This window comes from Corvus hawaiiensis, chromosome 10 (assembly GCF_020740725.1).
Source record: "Corvus hawaiiensis isolate bCorHaw1 chromosome 10, bCorHaw1.pri.cur, whole genome shotgun sequence".
NCBI classification, from domain to species: domain Eukaryota; kingdom Metazoa; phylum Chordata; class Aves; order Passeriformes; family Corvidae; genus Corvus; species Corvus hawaiiensis.
Genome location: NC_063222.1, coordinates 13,937,766 through 13,955,600, shown reverse-complemented (window position 1 = coordinate 13,955,600; position 17,835 = coordinate 13,937,766). Strand labels below are relative to the sequence as shown.

The following is a 17,835-nucleotide window of genomic DNA, read 5'->3' as shown; positions in this document are numbered from 1 at the left end:
TCACTCCTGAGCCTTTTTCCATCTCATTTTCTTCCCCCCCCACCCCACCCTGCAGAGGAGGGAGTGATGGAGTGGCTGGGTGGGCACTGTCATCCAGCCAGGGTCAGCCCACTACAGTTCTCTAATTGGCACTGCTTTATCTATGCAATTTATTTGAATAGGCAGCCTTCAGTGGCAGACTGCTAAGCTAGAGTAGATTTCAGTGAGCAGTGTTATGGAGATTGCCCTCAGGGATTTATGAAGATATAGCTTAGCTCAAATCAGCTGGGAATGGCTGTACTTGTCAGACCCAATCAAATCAGAGTAGCTGCAGGTATCTCTGTCCACTTATACACAAACAGATACATAAGTTTTAAGTCCAGAATTAAGAATGTTGCTTGCAGTCCTTGCAAATCACACCTAAGTGGCAATTATTTAGCTACGCTTTCCCTACAAATGACCAAACTGGCATCAAAGCTTCTTCATTTCAAAGATTTCTATTGGGAACTCTTCAGAACTGAACTACACCTTGGTTCGAGTCAGCCTGGTTTTTGAGCTCTTCCAGATGTTTTTTCTTGTCCAGATAACCTATCTCTAGTGAATGAGACAGATTTTTCCTGAGAGCAAGATAATTGCATACAGAGTCTAATTTTACTTACAGAGACAACTCCCTTTCAGTTTAAAATGATAGTATTGATATTATTTCCCTTGAAGTACTCCAAAAGAAAGCTCATTTCATCCTCTCTGGATGAAATACTGCATGTAAGAGTCTGTCTGGCTCTTGCAATAAATCAACATACAGTTCATGTCTCCTGGCAGAGAAGACAAAGGAGGAGTGTGTGTCAGAAAGGTGAGGGAGACCTTTCCACCATTTCATTTGCAGGGTAGCCACCAATACCTACTCCCTGCCTAAATCCTTCCCAGAAATACAGTACTGGAGAGCACAGCTGTCTCAAAGAGACGAGAGTTTTTCACAACAGGATACTCCACAAAAAATCTGTTATTCTTTGGCGATCAGGTAATGATTACATGAAGGAAGAACCCATTCCTACTGTGGGAGAATGGACTATTTCCTGTGGCTACCCAGGAACACCAGGAAAGACTGATGTGTCTTGTGATCCCTCTGTGAACCCCTCCAGAACTTTGTGCTACAGTTCAACTTGAATTTCATCATTCTGACCTGCTCTAAGCCTTTTTTTTTTTTACCAACAGTATCAGGTAAACTGCTTCCTGCTGCAAGCCTTTATCTTTTAAGACTCAAATCCTTAAGCTACTGAGGCTGTTAAAACTGACATAACACACCATGAAATTCTTTTACATGTGCATATGTGCAAATAATTTTTTTTTCTTTGTGCATGGGGAACTGTCCATAAAGCACATCAAAATAATGCAAATGTTATCAAAAATCCAAAAGTTACATAATGCCCAAAAATTTTCATATCTTTCAAATGAGGAATTGAGAGGTACCTTTTGTAAACATTTTAATCAAATGTAATTTTTAAGTTTATTTTTTCATACACAGAAACCCCCCACTCTCCATACCCAAGACATCATTTCAGTGTGCATTTCACCTTTTGGACTAGGAACTTTAGTGGTTTCAGGATATATTTTTGTCACTTGAGCAAAGAGAATAATTGATAACAGTAGCACCAGCTGCCTTCCCTCAGTGCCAGGCACAGCAGGAGTGACTGCAAACCTCTAGTTACTGCACTTTGCAGCTACTTAAATGCTGAGACTCAGCAAATTTCTATTCTTAGAATTTATTCCAGTGGTTACAGAGCTCCACTCTCTCCTTGTTTCCACGTGCTTTTGTACTGGTCTCAATCTCATTCCTTGTCTCTCCTTTATCTTTTCACAAGACAATGGTCACCTTCCCCATCTCTCTCTACCCATTCCCCTGAGCTGCATGACCTACTCCACCACTTCTGTTGCACTCACCAGTGCCTAGGTCTCGCATCAGAGATAGAAAGAAATTATTTCTAGAGATAATCTAGGACTGTAAATTCCAACATCCTTCATACCCTAAAGCCAAGAGAGAGCCTGACTTCATTTCTGGTGCAAGCACTTCTTCTCTATCCTTTTTACTACGTTGTGACAAACAGAGGAGGTAACAAGGACAAGAGGGGTGATGTGACGGCCAGCTCTGAAGGCTGGGCACAGCAGCTGGCTGAGTCTGGGGACCAGCAGTTGCAGGGAAAAAACACATATTTAAGTTTTAGATGGTACATGCCTAAAAAAATGAGATCTTGGAAGATTTTTAGTTGATGAAGTTTATCAGATCTCCACTGAGATTTGTCAACTAAACATTTCAGAAACCTTTAAAAATTTGCATAATTTTGTCACATTTTCACAAGGGCGAAAGATATGTAGGAAACAGATGGGTAATTTCCTCTCTCCTCCCCTTAGAAATGACAAGTCTGAATTTCAAAGTGGTACAGTGAGAAAGCTTTGTAACTATGTGGCTGTAAGGTTTCTGTCCTAGATAAGCACAAAGGTATTTTCTCTATACTGGCTCTACAGAATGCCAATTTAGCGGGGAAAAAAATAAAAATGACAAGAAAAAAAAAATCTTCATGGAAATTACAAATGCAACGTGGCCATGATGTCTCAATGGTAGCATTTTGGCAAAGTCACGAGCCGTGACAGAGACAGGAAAGACTCAGGGCAGCACTTGTGCAAGTGGCCCTGAGAGAGCTCATTGTGACAGAGCTGGTTCATTTCTGCTGTTTTTAGGGCAATGGGACTTATGAGCATTCCCTGTAAAGACCATTGTACCAAGGAAAGACATCCAGTCTTTTTATCAGTTTGCTCTTAATGTGTTTGGAACTCTGATGTTCCCTAACTAATTGTTAATTATAATGATCTACATATTCTGAATGTAATATACATGTGTATGTTATTTGGATTCCTAATGAAATTTCAGCACGTTTCTGGGGAGTCATAGTAACACTAGAATTTGGATTTTGAAAAGGAATGTTTAAATATGATTAAAACTTTGAACAAAGTAGTATCCCAATAATACATTGAATAAACTGATATTCACATTTTTCCCTTAGTAATTTCTCCATTACAAAATCTCACAAAAGTGATATAATTTTCAGACTTTAAAGCATTTTCATTTTGTATCCCCATTCACTTCATGTTTACTTTATTTTCACTTAAAAGAAATCAAACAGTTCTTTCTTTCCACATTGTTCTACTGATCTGTAGCAAGCACAGCCAGAAGCAACAGTGAGAGAAATGAGAATAATAGAGTGCCTAGCAGGCTGCTGTTCCCTGCCTCAAACACACTGGGAGAGGGTTACAGCTAGATGAAAATATTCCTGAAGAAAATTTCAGCCTCCTGAGCCATTTAACAGTGTACATCTTCTTTATTACAGTATTTTTATTCCTAGAGAGTAAGGTTAAAGGTATTTCCAAACTCTCATTATAGGATGTTCACAGTTTTATATTTTATTTCTAGCATTAGCAGGACTTAGTCCATAGCTTGGAGAGTATTTTCATTGTGCACTGTTAGAGTGAATGCAAAAGTTTCTGAGGTAAGACTCCTACGTTCCAATAATTATGAGGGTAATGAAGCTAGGCAGAATTATTTTCCTCTTATTAATAGCTGTGTTTAAGTCTCATAGAACTTCCTGTCTAGGGAAAGTATTTATTTTTAAACTAAGTGGTGGAAATTAATGTGTTATACTACATGTTTGTCCATAAATCAATGGAGTCTTTACAAAGCCAGAAGGAAAAATTGTCTGTTTGGCTGCCTATCATTTCTGTGTGATTTTTCACAGTGCATGGGATAGGCTAATAGCATATACCTTAATTTTAACAAAGGAAGATGTTCCTTAACTCTTTCAATCTTGGCAGTGAGGAATAATTCACGATCAGCTGGCAGTTGTGTCCAAAAGCCTTAGCATGTGTCCTTATGAATAATGAATTCTTATCAAAGCAGAAACTCTCATCCAGTATATTTGGTATTAGGTATCTTTGATCGAATGGTTTACGTTTAGGAAATTAGGGTGGGTAGGATTTTATTATCCAGATTATTTTGAAGATTCCCATTAACTTTTAGATTTTCTTCAAGTGGCATTTGTTTATGTAGCAAGGCTTAAAGGTGACTTATCATTTGAAACTCCTGCACAAAGGATAAAAAAAATACAGTCTTCCAATTATTTTGAGTAAAATATCCCCAAAGATGGAAGTCAGAGATACAGAATGAGTGTATATTTCTGTGTGTTTACTGTTTTCTCTTCTTGCTGTAATCCTTAAGGATAAAAAGAATGTTTTACTATGCTGATTGCTTTAGAATTTGGGACTGAAATTCTATCCACATCAACTTCCCTGCCTAAGTGGTGATTCCCTCTCTTTGTTTAATTTTACCATGAGTGAAGTTCAGTAATCCTCCAGATTGCCAAGAGGCATTGGCAGGTGTCATAATCAGCACTGACTTAACGCTTGAGCAAACCAATTTCCGCAAGGTTCAGCGGCCCCGTGTCTGTTCTCAGCAGCCCCAAGCTGCTGAAATGAACCCCCGAGGCTGTGGAGAGCCAGTTTCGAAGGGCTTCAGACAGAGCAGCCTTTGCAGCTCCAAGGCAAGGAGAAAAGGTACAAGACGGATGCAAAGGCACCTCTCAGCCCATGTGCCATCCTGCCCGAGTCCCATTCCCTGTCAGACTGCGCAGGCTGCCTCTGAACACCTCTCTGCTCATGCTTTGAGCTATTGCTTTTCAGTCAGCATTTACCAGAGGTAAAGCTCACTTTCAAATAAGTCTGGACCTATTCTTCTATCACCATCTCAGAAATTCTATCTTTAAATATTTTTTTCCCAAAAGAGACTTAAATGGACTATTTACCTTCCCAGCACAGTGGATTTTTCCAGTGGATAACTATTAGTACATGTACTGGGACTTGTTGGATTATGCTTTCTTTATAGAGCACTGTCCAGTAATTTTGTTTTAATGTTCTAACATTAAAGGTATAACAGCTTAAAGAACTTCAGGCTATAGAGTGATAAGGTAGTAAGCAATAGGTAATATTGCAATTTTAGGATTTCTACCATGGCTGGTATTTTTCTTTTTGTTAAGATGTAAAAAATAAAATGTTAGCATATTAGCAGAAAGGTAAATGAGGAGAGCTTGAGGCCTCCCTTTTTCCTACTGGAATATTACTACCACTCTCTATGCAAGGCTGACCAGCTTTTCTAGCAAATGAAATGCCTCTTTCTAAGGTGAAATTTCATTCTGTTTATTTGCTATATTTAGATCAGGAACAGAGACTTACAATTCAGAATATGTCTAAATCCCCATCTTCAACTCCATTATCTCAAGAAAACAAAACATGTAACATGTTTTGTTTCTGACATTATTACTGCCAACACTAGATCATGCAATTCACATCTGGATTTATTTTAGACTTTCTCATAACAACAGCTGCATTCCTTGTCTTCTGTTGGATACATTTTTAAAAACTAAAATTGCCCTGGCAACAGCTGCAACCATTTATTATAAAGCAATAGAAGTGGAACTAATATTTGTGAGAGAAGCTTTGTTATCAGGATAGTATTCATTCAGACAATGCCCGAGTCATTTTTCCCTAGCTGTTCCATTTTTTAAAAGAAAAATATAGAAAATATTTTCAATAATGAAATGTAGGTGGGATTGAACAGCTCAGGAGATTAAAAAGATTTTCTTCTTCAGATTACTGGCTCATCTCAAATCCAGATTAGCAAGAGGCAAAAATTATCAGCTGTTTGGTGGGCACGTGGAAAAATCAATAGTGGTATGGAGCTCTGAAAATCCTGTTCCCATAGCAGCTATGTTCTCAACTGCAGCGCAGAAACAGACAACTGAGAACACAGGGTGTGTCTTTATTGGGGGAAAAAATTATGTGACCCATCCTTGAGGCATGACAATGACTAATGCAAGGGAAAATTCCATAGGCAGCTTGCAGTGCTAACACAAAACAGTTCCAAATGAACTGCCCTGCCCTTCCTATCCCTTGCACTGTACTGTGTTACCTGACAGAAGAGAACTGTTTTCCTGAGTAAAATGTGGCTAAAGAGGGATGTTTGGCACCAGCCTCAAGGTTATGTTGTCCCAAGTCAGGACTGAGGTAGGGTCATCTAATGTATGGTCTGGCCACATTAGAAATCATGTGAACCATTTTGTTTGCATCTATTGACAATATTTCTTGGAGCATTAATCCTTTAAAAAAAAAAAAATCTCTAAGAATCTGGGGAGGAGATAGACAAATTGTACTCCAGATATTAAAAAGCCATATGAAATGCAGATTTTTCTTATTTAACCCCCTTCTGACTATGAAAGAATCTGTTTTGCATGCACAGACTATACAGGGATGATATACCACATACCAAGGATTATTATAAAGTCTTAGGCAGAGCTGGGGAGAACACTGAAATAGAAAAAACTTTGGACAGACTTTCATACTACTTCCACTCTAATTTTTGTGGGATTCAGTGTACCTTATATTTATCAATTACATCCAGCATCAGGCCCCCCAGTGTACTGCTCTGTTCAGAGGTTCCTAAAGATGCTGAAGTTCAGTGAAGGCAGTAGACTCGGGGCTCCTTTCTTAATCTCTGACAGAACACGTGCTGGAAGTGAAGAAGCCCAAGGCTGTTGATAGGCCAGAAATTTGGCACAGCCCCATAGTATTGGCAGTAGACCATCCATCTCCTCCAGGGACTACCTACATCCTCTAGCAGCACATTTAGCTGTATCTAGGATATAGTAATTTAAACACAAACAGTAGCTTAAAAATCTCTTAAAAGACAAAGAGTACCCATACGTACTAAGCTCTAGGTTTGTTGCAAAAAATTATCATAGAGTCTGACTTCATTAAATTACTTTTGTGTCATGGACAATTTATTTCAGGGAGGTAACAGAGGAAAAACAGAAGAAAAAACAAAATTACACCTTGTGCCTGAGAAAAAAATCTATGAAAGCATAGCATTCATACATTCTATTTTTATAATGAGATCTGATAGAATATATGACTGGTAGAATAAAAAACTGGAATTTGGTAGAAATCACAAAGATAGTTTTCTTTTTCCTGCTTTCTCACTTAACCTTTCAATTCTTTGTAGCATATTCCCAACAGCATGGTTCCAATTCTGTCCTTCCTCTTCAACATTCCTAGGTAAGCTTTACACGCTCTGTTACACTTCAAGCAGGGCAGTTACATGGGACAGCCGAGGCTTGGCAGACCAGTGGTGAGAATGGGGTCCTTTCCTGTCTCACCAACAAGAGAGAAGCAGTGAGCAAAGAATCTGTTTTCATCGAGGTGAGGCAGACTGGGCACTTAGAGCTTCCTCTCACTGTCTCTGGGAGTACTGAGCTGTGTACTCAATTCGGAATGTCATCTGTGAAAAGACAGGGGTTGCACCACCCTTGAACGCATCAGTCTCAGGATTGTCATAAGCAGAGGTCACAGAAGAAAAATGTCCTTTGAATATTAAATAAGAACCTGCTGTATATGTTCTTCCATTCATCAGTTAAGCAGTCTAATATTGCCCCTCACTCCTTTGTTCACATTCATTCAAGGGGATTTCAGAGAAGATTACAGTGTATTGTAGTACTGTTTAGCTGGCTAAATCTCAGGGACAAGTTGGTTTAAATGCTGGAGGAGGGTGAAGTGAGTAGGACTATGCATTTGTGAAGGATAAGAAGCAGCTGTCATTTCAAAGGAAATGTTGCTGTTCATCCCTGGGTATGTCACAGTGCACACAGGTCGAGTGGGTTCTCCTGCAGTGTTAGGACAATGACTCAAATCCTAAATGAAGGGAATACTATGAGCATAAAATATACATCATTTTCTGTTGTTTCAATCTTAAACTGCTCCTGAACAAAATCATGGGCTCTGTGATTCTAAGAAAATTATTATTTAATAAAGGTTTAGTGGAAACTGTTTCCATTTAAGCTCTGCTAGTTGCCCATAAGAGCAAAGGACTCTTCATGGCTAACCAAGCTGCTTAAAACCTTCCTTGAAGCGTTTAGGTCATATCCTGCTTTTTTTTGTAACACCAGTGTACATCTAGAACAACGGCACTGAATCAGTGGAGTTACTTCAGATACTCATCACTGTAAGGGTAATTTGAGGCAGTTTCTCCTCTAGAGCAGGATGACAGTAAATCACAGTGATTTCCTGGTAATCTGCTGCAGCGTTGTAATGCTCCAAGCAGGCAACTATCAGCCTGCATCATTTTATCAACAGGCAGGTGGAGTTCAATGGACATAGATAAATGTATAATTTGTTTGCAGGAGTGAAGTCACTGTAAAAGACAAGGGTAGTTTAAAGGTTTTTTTACCTTATCCTTGAGTTATCCCAAAAATTTTAGTACAAAAAGGGGGGTTAAATTAAGACTACCCGTTCTTCCAGTAATCACCTTCCCTACCCCTTAAGGATACATCAGTCAGTGTCTTGTGAATGTGCTCTGCTGTTTTATTCTTTGCACTCTGTTTGTAGAGTAAATGAAGTCCCACAGTATCACATTTTGCCACTTTTGTGCAAATAAACCTGAGGCGTAGATCAAGTTAGGCCTCCAGGAACACATTAAACTCTTTCCTATGCTGACAGAACACTTGCAGTTGCACATTAACTCAGTTTTTTACTTTCAAGAGAGATATATCATTTTCACAGAAAATCCTTATTCCAGGGTCTCATCTCCCTGCACTAATGAGAAGAACTGTCACGTAAAGGGAAGGTTGTGTAAATGTTCCTGATAAATATTTTTCAGCTCTTTTCTAAGTAACTTTGGAGACTAGTGGCTCACAAGTAAAAAATTGAAAGATAACACAAAGGTGAAGAATGCTATAATGAAGAAGAATAATGTAAAGCTAGTAGGAGATAGAGATGTAGCTGTATATGAAGAAAAGTGCTGCCCACTATTATTGGAGAAATACAGATCTTTAGATCATGTTACACGTTTGGCTGGTGGGTCTAGAAGTGCAAGAGCTGGGACTGGATGATAGCTCCCAACTCGGGTGGCAGGGGTAGGGAGGCAAAAAGATGGCTCATGGACCAACATTAGCAAGAGTGTTAACACAGCACATCTAATTCCGCTTATGGCACAATTAGCATCATGCAGCAGATTTGGTTTAAATAACACAGAAAACTATTTCATTTTTCCTTCCAGATATTGACTGAAGAATTTGTTCCTTGTTCATTGTTTCTTGTTATCTCAGAGTGTTGATGGTTTGTGACTTTTACAATCATGTTTTCTTTGCAGAAAAAATGCATATTTTTTAAAGTAAACTCTTCTACCTTGCAAGTTCTATTTTGCATAAGCATAAGTGATTACAGAGAGATGCAAGGCAGGGGAGAAGTCCAGCTCTTTGTATTAATACAATCATAATTTATTTATACATTTATCTCTTCCTTGGTGGTTGATTCTTTGTTTCTACTTTCTTAGCACTATGTGCATCTTCCCAGTTGCTGAAGCCACTAAAAAGCCTAACTGGGAGGACAGACTTCAAGCTGCTCTAGATACACACAGGCCTTTCCTCTTCATGCAAGGTTTAAAAAGAATAGGAATTTAACAGTGAGTTGGATTACAGTTCTGATATCCAACGAGAAAGGATCATATTTGCAGGCACAGGAATATGTAAATTATGTGCCTTTTGATATCATCAGCTCGTAAGTAAGGACAGTCAGACACATAACACAGAATGCAGCACATGTCACAGATGACCCACTATCAGCCATCTGTTTTCTGCTGATGTGCTTCATTCCTCACAAAGATATGGGACAGGAAAGAGTTGTCACTGTGACTGTGATATTTCCAAATAGATTTATGAAAATTAGACATTTAGACTCCATAGCAGTCATTTGAGAACGAAACATTCCTATGCCGAGCCTCAGAGATACACAAACATATTTTACTGTTAAAGCCTTAGTTTTCTTTTACATAGATTTTAAGCCCATGTTGCTGTTCATCAGAATGTCTTTCTGTCAAAGATAAAAACAGGTTGGAACAAGGTAATGAGAAGCTAAGATACTTGTACAGATGACAGTGCACACCATTTCTCAGATGCGCTGGGGTAGAGAAGCTCCACACCAGATCAGAGATGATGTTAGACTTGAAATTGCTCTGCCTTCAGGCCCATTAGGTCATTACTTATTGTCAAAACTATCATCCCATGTCTTCTTTCTACGAGTCTGTAGTGACTGCAGCCCTGTGGTGAGCAAGTTCTGAGCAGGATCAGAAGGATGCAGGGCGTCCAGCACCTCTGTCAGTAGGGACTTGCAGAGTTTTTTCTGGGCACCAGGGAAGCTGAGTTCAACCCCATCCAGGTGGGTGAGATACCAGGTCCTTTTATGGCAAAGGTGGTGAAATTTTAGGGCAAGAATGGGATCACCAGGATAGATGATTTCCAAGGTTCCCTAAGGAGGTAGAACAGACTTGCTAAGGATAATAGGTTGGGAGACAGAGAAGGACGGAGAATGACAGATTTTCTGCAGTCCCTGATGTTTGGGGGTAGATGAGAACCAAGATCTGCATTAGGGAAAGTCTACCTAGAACAATACAAACTATTTGTTGTTTTCTCTGACAAGCTGCTGCTGTGTGTCAGCTCAGGCCTGGACACAGAAGAAAACTGAAAAGAGTTACAGTGTAAAAACAACAAAAGCTCATATACAACAACAGTAAGTGTTAGCTTAGTTTAAAGTAATCAAGATAAAATGTCCTCTAGTATTTTAGAAATTCTGGAAAAGCCTACAAAGGAACAAAGTATGGTCAGAAAACAGAGGAAGAAAATAAGCCATGACACAGAGAAAAAGAAACAGAGTGTAAACCCAGATAGAAAATATTTTCTAAAACAACTGCTAGACCTTTTTCTAGAAGTAAAAACAATAACACTAGTAGCAGTGTGATGAAACCAGGCTATAAGTGGAATAAAAACCATGTTGTGCTGTATTGCCAAGGAGAATAAAATTTTGGGTATCCATAATGAAGGTTCAAATGCTGGCCACTTGGGCAGTAATTCAACTACCAGTACCTTTTTCTTTTTCTTTTTCAGCTCTTATATAAAGATCTATGTAAACAGAAATCTTAATATCTGTATTTCTGCAAAGTCTCTGTTTCAGGAACCTTAAACTTCTAAAAATTTGCAAATATTGCCAGGAATTAATTCCGTTGAGACAGATTCCTTTATACAGAAGGATGTACAAAAGACTCCTCTGTGTTCTTTTAATGTACTGATCACTCTTTTAACACATCTGAAAAATACAGTAAGTTTGTTGTTTGAAATTTTTGTCTAGAAGATCTCCATACATTTGCTTCAAAACTGTTAAAATTGACTGCTTCTGCTATTCCTTAAGCCTTCCTGCTCCGGGTGTGTCTCTTCTTTGCCTTAACTGCCTGCAAAGCTTCTCTGCTTCATACATGCTTTTATTGGCTTGGCACAGTCACATCCCAAACTTCATTTGTTTTTATCTTTATAGTTCATCTACTTGCTCTTCCTGTGTGAGATCTTTTGTGAGGAAGCCTAAGAAGGCTCTACCAGCCTACGACTTGCCAAGAGAAGGTGTGGGTGTCTGGTGCCATGCATGGGCTTTTACTTCTGGCTTCTAGTTCAAGCACATATTGTGGGTAAATTACAGCTCTGACTTTTCGGCTGTCTTCCAACACTCTTAGGAAAAGTATACAGTCAAAAATTGTGTGGGAACAGAAATTGTTTGGTTCAATCCACTTCTCTGAAAGATCCAAGTTTTCAAACATGCTGTAGTGACCTACCTTTTTCTGTATAATTATAATCTCAGGAACAATAACCTTCTTTCTCTCTTAAAAGCAACCTTGAACTCTAGAATACTTTTTTCTGGCCTGTTTTATTTTTCTTAATTAGCAGCTGAAGAAATCACCGTGTAGTGCTATAATTATTTATCACCTGAGGGAGATCCCACTTCATTCAAGGAAGGTATTTTAGGGAACATCTGACCTTCCTGTATTTTCAGGTATTTTTTTCTTTTCTTCACGTTGTTCCTGATTGTCTTCTGGGCAGTATTACATGGCACATGACGAAGTGGCAAGGAGAAAGAAGGGCACCTGGCTAAAGGAAGCCATTTGGCTTAGCCGGCAAAACGAATGTTCCTCTCCAGAGCTGTTTATTTTCATGTTGGTCAAATAGACAGGAGGAAGACAGGAATAAAACAGTCTGTTTACTGGTTATTTCTAATAACTGATTCTACATAATTCTATTAGAAATTTCCTGCTGTTTGCACACATTTTCCTTCTGATGCTTGAATGTATTTTCTTCAGCATAATGTGTTTTCCTAAAATTCATCCAATACAGGTGTTGCATCACTTTGTCTTATATCAAAACAGAGAGTCTTTATGTTGTTCTGCTAGTTAAAGCTGACTAATATCTCTTTATTTAGAGATATTGCCACATTAGCCCTCTGTACATCAGGTTTGGACAGAAACAAAAGTAGGATACAAGATTTAACCCCAACAACATATTTTTCCTCAAAAAATTTGCATGAATTACTGAAAAATATCTGCTGTAATGCTAAATGTTTTCCATTTTATTTCTTTTTTCCAAGGAAAATACATTGTGCTGTACTCAGAGGCTGTGAAAACTAACAGGAAGAAAAAGATCTTATGAATAAATGAGATTTTGCTTAAGAATAACTGAAGATGCAAAAAGTACTCAATTAAGATGTAACTGGAAACATGACTGGATGCCTTCTATTGCAATAGCCCTTCTGTCATGCAGACCTTTAGTATTAGATCCCTATGAAGTGTGTAGAAAGAGTTTGTCATGCTGAGCTTTCATCCTAAAGTGATCTTAACAGATGAGGGGAGGGAAGTGGAATGATTAGCGTGGTACTACTGACACAGACTGTTAATCCTTCATCCACTTCAAGCAAAAGCTACCACCCTAACTTGCAATATATTGTATAAATAAGTATTGCCTATATTTCCTTTTTTGAAAGCTGTGAAAGCACTTGACCCTGTCCAATGTTGTTTGCTCAAGGAAACACAGAAGACATGGAAATAAAAAGAGATCTGTTAAATAGCTTTCTAATATAGAAAGTGCAGGCTAATCCTTATAAGAACCAGCCAAGAAGTGAAGTATTATTCCTGACTCCAACCAGAAGGAGAGGCAGAGGTTACCAAGCTCACATACAGACAGGTAGTAGGGACTGTGACATACATATATTGAGCATTCAGTGAGGAGCCAAAAAAAATCTCTAATTCCTATCCCTGCACTCTTTCTCATTATGGGTGGCAAATAAAGCAGGCCTTCGCCATTAAATCTGTTCATTTATCAGTCTCTGAAAACAGTTCTCTACTGCACTTACTTTGAGGACTCCCTTAATCCACCTCTGATACAAATTTACAAAAATAAACTCTTTTTTCTTCTTCTTCTTAAACTAGTTCAGTGTTTAGAAAGCCTCTGAAAACTAAACACAGTTTAAAATTTAGTATCAAACTCTCCCACACTTCTTATTAATGAATTGCAATCAACCCCTCTGTACAAAGAGCAGATAGCAGAGATGGCAGGTCATGCCAGCAGGCCTCTTGAATTGCTCTCCAAGGAAAAGGAAGAAGAGTAGAGGCACTATAATTTTAATTATGGTTCTTTCCAGTGTTAAACTTTGCAGTTGTGTTTTTAGGTCAAATAATTAGTTTGGGAGGAAGTACTGGAATAAACAGGATAAAATCCCGTTCTGTTAAATTGCAGCTTATCTAGGAAAACTGCCAGGTAAATCAGTGTGTATTTTGGATGCTTGAAAGGATTAAATGTTAGTGCTAAAAAGAAACATATCCAGAAAAATAAATAGCTCTAGTACAGAATAAAGCAAAATGAAAAGTAGATGTAGATATTCTTTGAGCTGCAGGGAAACAGGAGTTCAGTGGAAAGATTTAGACCTGAAACTATGGTTAGCATAATGAGCATATGTTGTGATATGGTGCTTTTAAAAAATCATGGGGGGCAAACTGAGTAGAAAAATTTCTCAGTGAGAATGAGTCACTTCATATTCGTTCCTGAATTAACTACATTAAGAATATCATGCTTTCTTCTAGTTTTCTTCATACATGAAACCTGTTGGTAGATTAGAGGGCAAACTGTAACCCTAACCAGTCTAAATAAAGTCAACTTTTCTTGCCCTAAGATTGACACACTCAATAAAAAACCATTTACTGACTATAGGTTACATTTGACTAATACATTTTCACTCCATGTCAAGACCTTTCTGTTACTGAGCATCCCTACCTTGGTCAGATACCCATCATTCTAATAGAACCATTTTCCTTGATTTTAGGACCTGTTTGAATTCACCACTCAATGCAGGCCACAGCACCACTGGCACAAAAGATCATTTCCTGATTTATAATTCACTAAGTGAAACAGACCAGCAGCTGCAGACTGTGTACTTGGCTGGGACAAACATCAAAGAACCAAGTGGCTGCTTTGCTGTCAAGACACACCTACAAGCTTTTAGGCAGGAGAAACAAAGAATTATAACTGTTCCCCTGGTCTAAGAAAGTCACCCTTGAAAAAGGACTGAAAATTTAGATAGCAACATGTTGCTGATCTGCTACCAGTATTTTGTGTCCTCGTATCAATAGCACTTTCCACTACAAATCATCTCACTAAATTTGTGGTGGTGCTAATCAGCATAACTGGAGAGAACAGATTTTAGTCCTCATGTAGTGCATGAGCATTCACCCCTCATATCTGTGGTGCTCCACCATACACCTTGAGAATCCTTGTGCCGTTTTTGCAGACTGAAGGCATGAGAACTGTTTTCACATGTTCGCGTTATTTCAATGCAACGGTTTAGAAAATCTTTTATACAGAACTTCGACTTTAAGCCTTATCTCCAAATGAAGAACATCAGGCTGCAAGGATCACATTCTAAATATCCAAAAGCTTAAAATATTCACAACTTGTTAAAAATTCTAAATTTTTAATTCTTAAAATACCAATTGTTTTCCAGCAATCCAGGGTGCATTCTGGAATCCAGCGCCAAGCTCAGCACATTTTCTGTGACAAGGATCATGAAAGTACTCAAAGCAAGAGAACATAAGGATCTAAAATGTTGCTTAATTATTTTGTGAGGCTTAGAGCTATTTTGTATCAGCTAAATATAACACTTCAACAAGAAAAAAATACATATATACATGGAGTTACTGGTGTTCTGGGTAATAACTGACTCGTGGCAAATAACAACTGAGACACTCAAAGAATTATTTAGTGCACAGCCCCTTGGCTTTGGTGGCATCCTTTCCCATTCCAAAATGCTTGTGGTGGCTGCACTCTGGGGTGGGATACAGGAGATCACCTTGGACAAATGCAGCAGTTTCTTTCTGAGGGACAACATCCATTCTGTCCACAAGGTTTCCTATTGCTGAGCTCTTGCTACAGCTCCAGCTCTGGTTATGAAGGGTTGCACCAGGAAAGGAAATACTTGATGGTTTGTAATAAAATTGCTGCTGCACGTGTGGTACCTGCTGTGATTTGTGTCACCCATTTGAACCTCAGCCACAGAGATGCACTTTTTATCAAAGATATTTGCAAATATGTACTGCTCTGAGGACATATGGCCAATAAATAATTCAAAGTTATCTATCTTCCCTGCAGTTTTCTTATCCACCTACCACCTTTTAATGTTTTGTTGGCCTGGAAACAATATTGTTTATGGCACTTCTAATATAAAAGTGTTATTGACTGGCAGTAGACTATTTCCAGTGTGATACCATGAAAATAAATTGGCTCTCCCTAGTCTCCATCTGTTTTGCTCTCATCTGCTGTTATCCCAGAGAAGTCTTGTTTTGCATTTTGCGTGCCTAAAACTGTTCATTTTCAATTATTGATTCCAAAATTGTTACAATGTGATTGAATTTGTTATTCCTTTTTCTCTCCCTCTCCCCCATCCCTTTGTTTTCTTTTCAGCTCTATATCCATTTACAGTCCTAAGGAGAATCCTAATGCTTTTGATGCTGCTGCTTTCTTCCAGTCAGTGGGAAATTTTCTGGGGATCTTTGCTGGATCATTTGCCATGGGATCCTCTTATGCTGTTGTCACAGCTTTAATATCCTTTATGGTTTGTTTTCAGGGAGCAAATCTATATATGTTGGAAATGATATGCAGTATCTGAGACTGACCATCTTTAGTTTGAGCCTGACACCTTTCGCTCTAGGCTCAAGTGCTTGCAAACAAACAAATCATAAATTGACAGGAAGTGTAATTTGTCTGAATCTACAAATTTCTTTTTTACATTTAACTTTAGGCAGGACTCTGGCCTTTATCATCCTATTTGTAAATAATTGCATTTTAAGGAAGGTGTTTTGAAGTATTTTGAGGCTAAAACATGAATTTATTAAGTACAGCAACTTATTTATGAACTCCAGGCTAGCAGCAGTTACACAAAAATACAAGGGAAACACTACACTGTGTCAGTGTGACTGAAAAGTCCATCAGTTTAACTAAGCTGGAAGTGAAAGGTCTGTCTGGTGCCCTGCATTTTTTCTTGTGTTTTACAGTTCATATAAAATGCTACTGTAGAAAGATCAATGATTTTGATCTTTCTTGCATTCACACAAATATAAACAAATGCCAGTTTGTTTATAACACTGGACAAAATTACTTCGTTTTCCTTTTTTCTGGGAAAAAGAATGCAACCAACTAAGTATTAATTCAGCCTCCACAAAAGTACTTAAAATAGCTGACTTTAAAATCTGTTCTGGATTTTCCTCCTTGAGATAAGTTAGAAGCTGTGCAGTTTTTCCCAAATTCAACACGTATAGATGAGTATGGTGGGGAAGCTTGCTTTCTTTCATCCTTTATCAGACTTGGGCTAATTTTAGCCTACAAAACAGCTGGGTTTTTATTTTTCCTTAGTAATCTTTTAGCACTTGACAAAATTTACAAAGCTGTGTGAGTTTCCTATGTTGGAGACAGGTCTGTTTTTCCTCCTATCCTGGAGTGCCTTCTTATCAGCAGAAGCCGCTGGGCTTACAGGTAAGTGTTGCACTTAACTGAATAAAAGCAGTTTTATAATATGCCTCTAGTGTGGGTAAAAGGCCTGGTTTATTTTAGGCATGACATATATAAAGCTTCTAAAAGCCTGTTGCTATATTGAAGATTGTTTCATCTTTAAGAACAAATCTGCAGTGACATTGAATTGTCTTCCAGACAAAGACATAATAGATCAGGCTCAAGTCCTCACTCTTTCTTCCCTGCATTATCCCATCCCTATTAGTTCTTCTATTAATCCCCCTATTTTCTGGCCAGCTATGGGACCAAAGATAACAGTAAGTACAAGGAAGGAAATAGGCAGTACCATGTGATTACCAGAAACTGTGTGCTCCTCTGCACACACTGCGTGTCCTGGGCCCTTCTCATTTTTCACAATTATCAATAATTGAGACCAATTATCAATAATAAACAGTGAACAGGGGCCAGTGGGTGGTATCTACCTCTGCATTTAGGAAAAAAAGTCATCTTTTTCAGTGCACCTACATGTACATCTTTGGCACAGCCATGTCCCAGTGACAGGTAGGAAGATGTGTTATCTGATTGTTTTTTCATTAATGCCAGGAAAGAAATTGTGCAATCACAGTCAATTATGTACCCAGGGCCTCCATTAAAGTGTACACAGAATTTTAGGCAAAAATTGTAAATGGATATAGTTTACCTCTACAGCAACCTATTGTACAGTGTGATTCAAAAGAACAAAGTTCGTATGACCTTGATTGTTTTTAATGCTCTGGAGGTTGTCACCCCTGAAATCTAGTGCTCTACTTCGTGTCAGGGAAAATCAGAAGAAAAATGCTTAATAGAGTGGTAATGCCCCCCATGCTGGCTTGTTTGCAAAATTGTTCAAAGCCTTTTG

At 38.4% G+C, this 17,835-nt stretch overlaps 1 protein-coding gene across 2 annotated transcripts in view; it reads left to right on the top strand.

Moving 5' to 3' along the window:
* Positions 1-17,835, top strand: part of SLC9A9 (solute carrier family 9 member A9) — a 179,476-nt gene that overhangs the window by 53,290 nt on the left and 108,351 nt on the right. For both annotated transcript variants that reach the window (XM_048314656.1, XM_048314654.1), the window contains exons 7-8: positions 15,894-16,032; positions 16,856-16,961. In XM_048314656.1, coding sequence (XP_048170613.1) covers positions 15,894-16,032; positions 16,856-16,961 — 245 coding nt within the window. The remainder of the gene's footprint in view (positions 1-15,893; positions 16,033-16,855; positions 16,962-17,835) is intronic.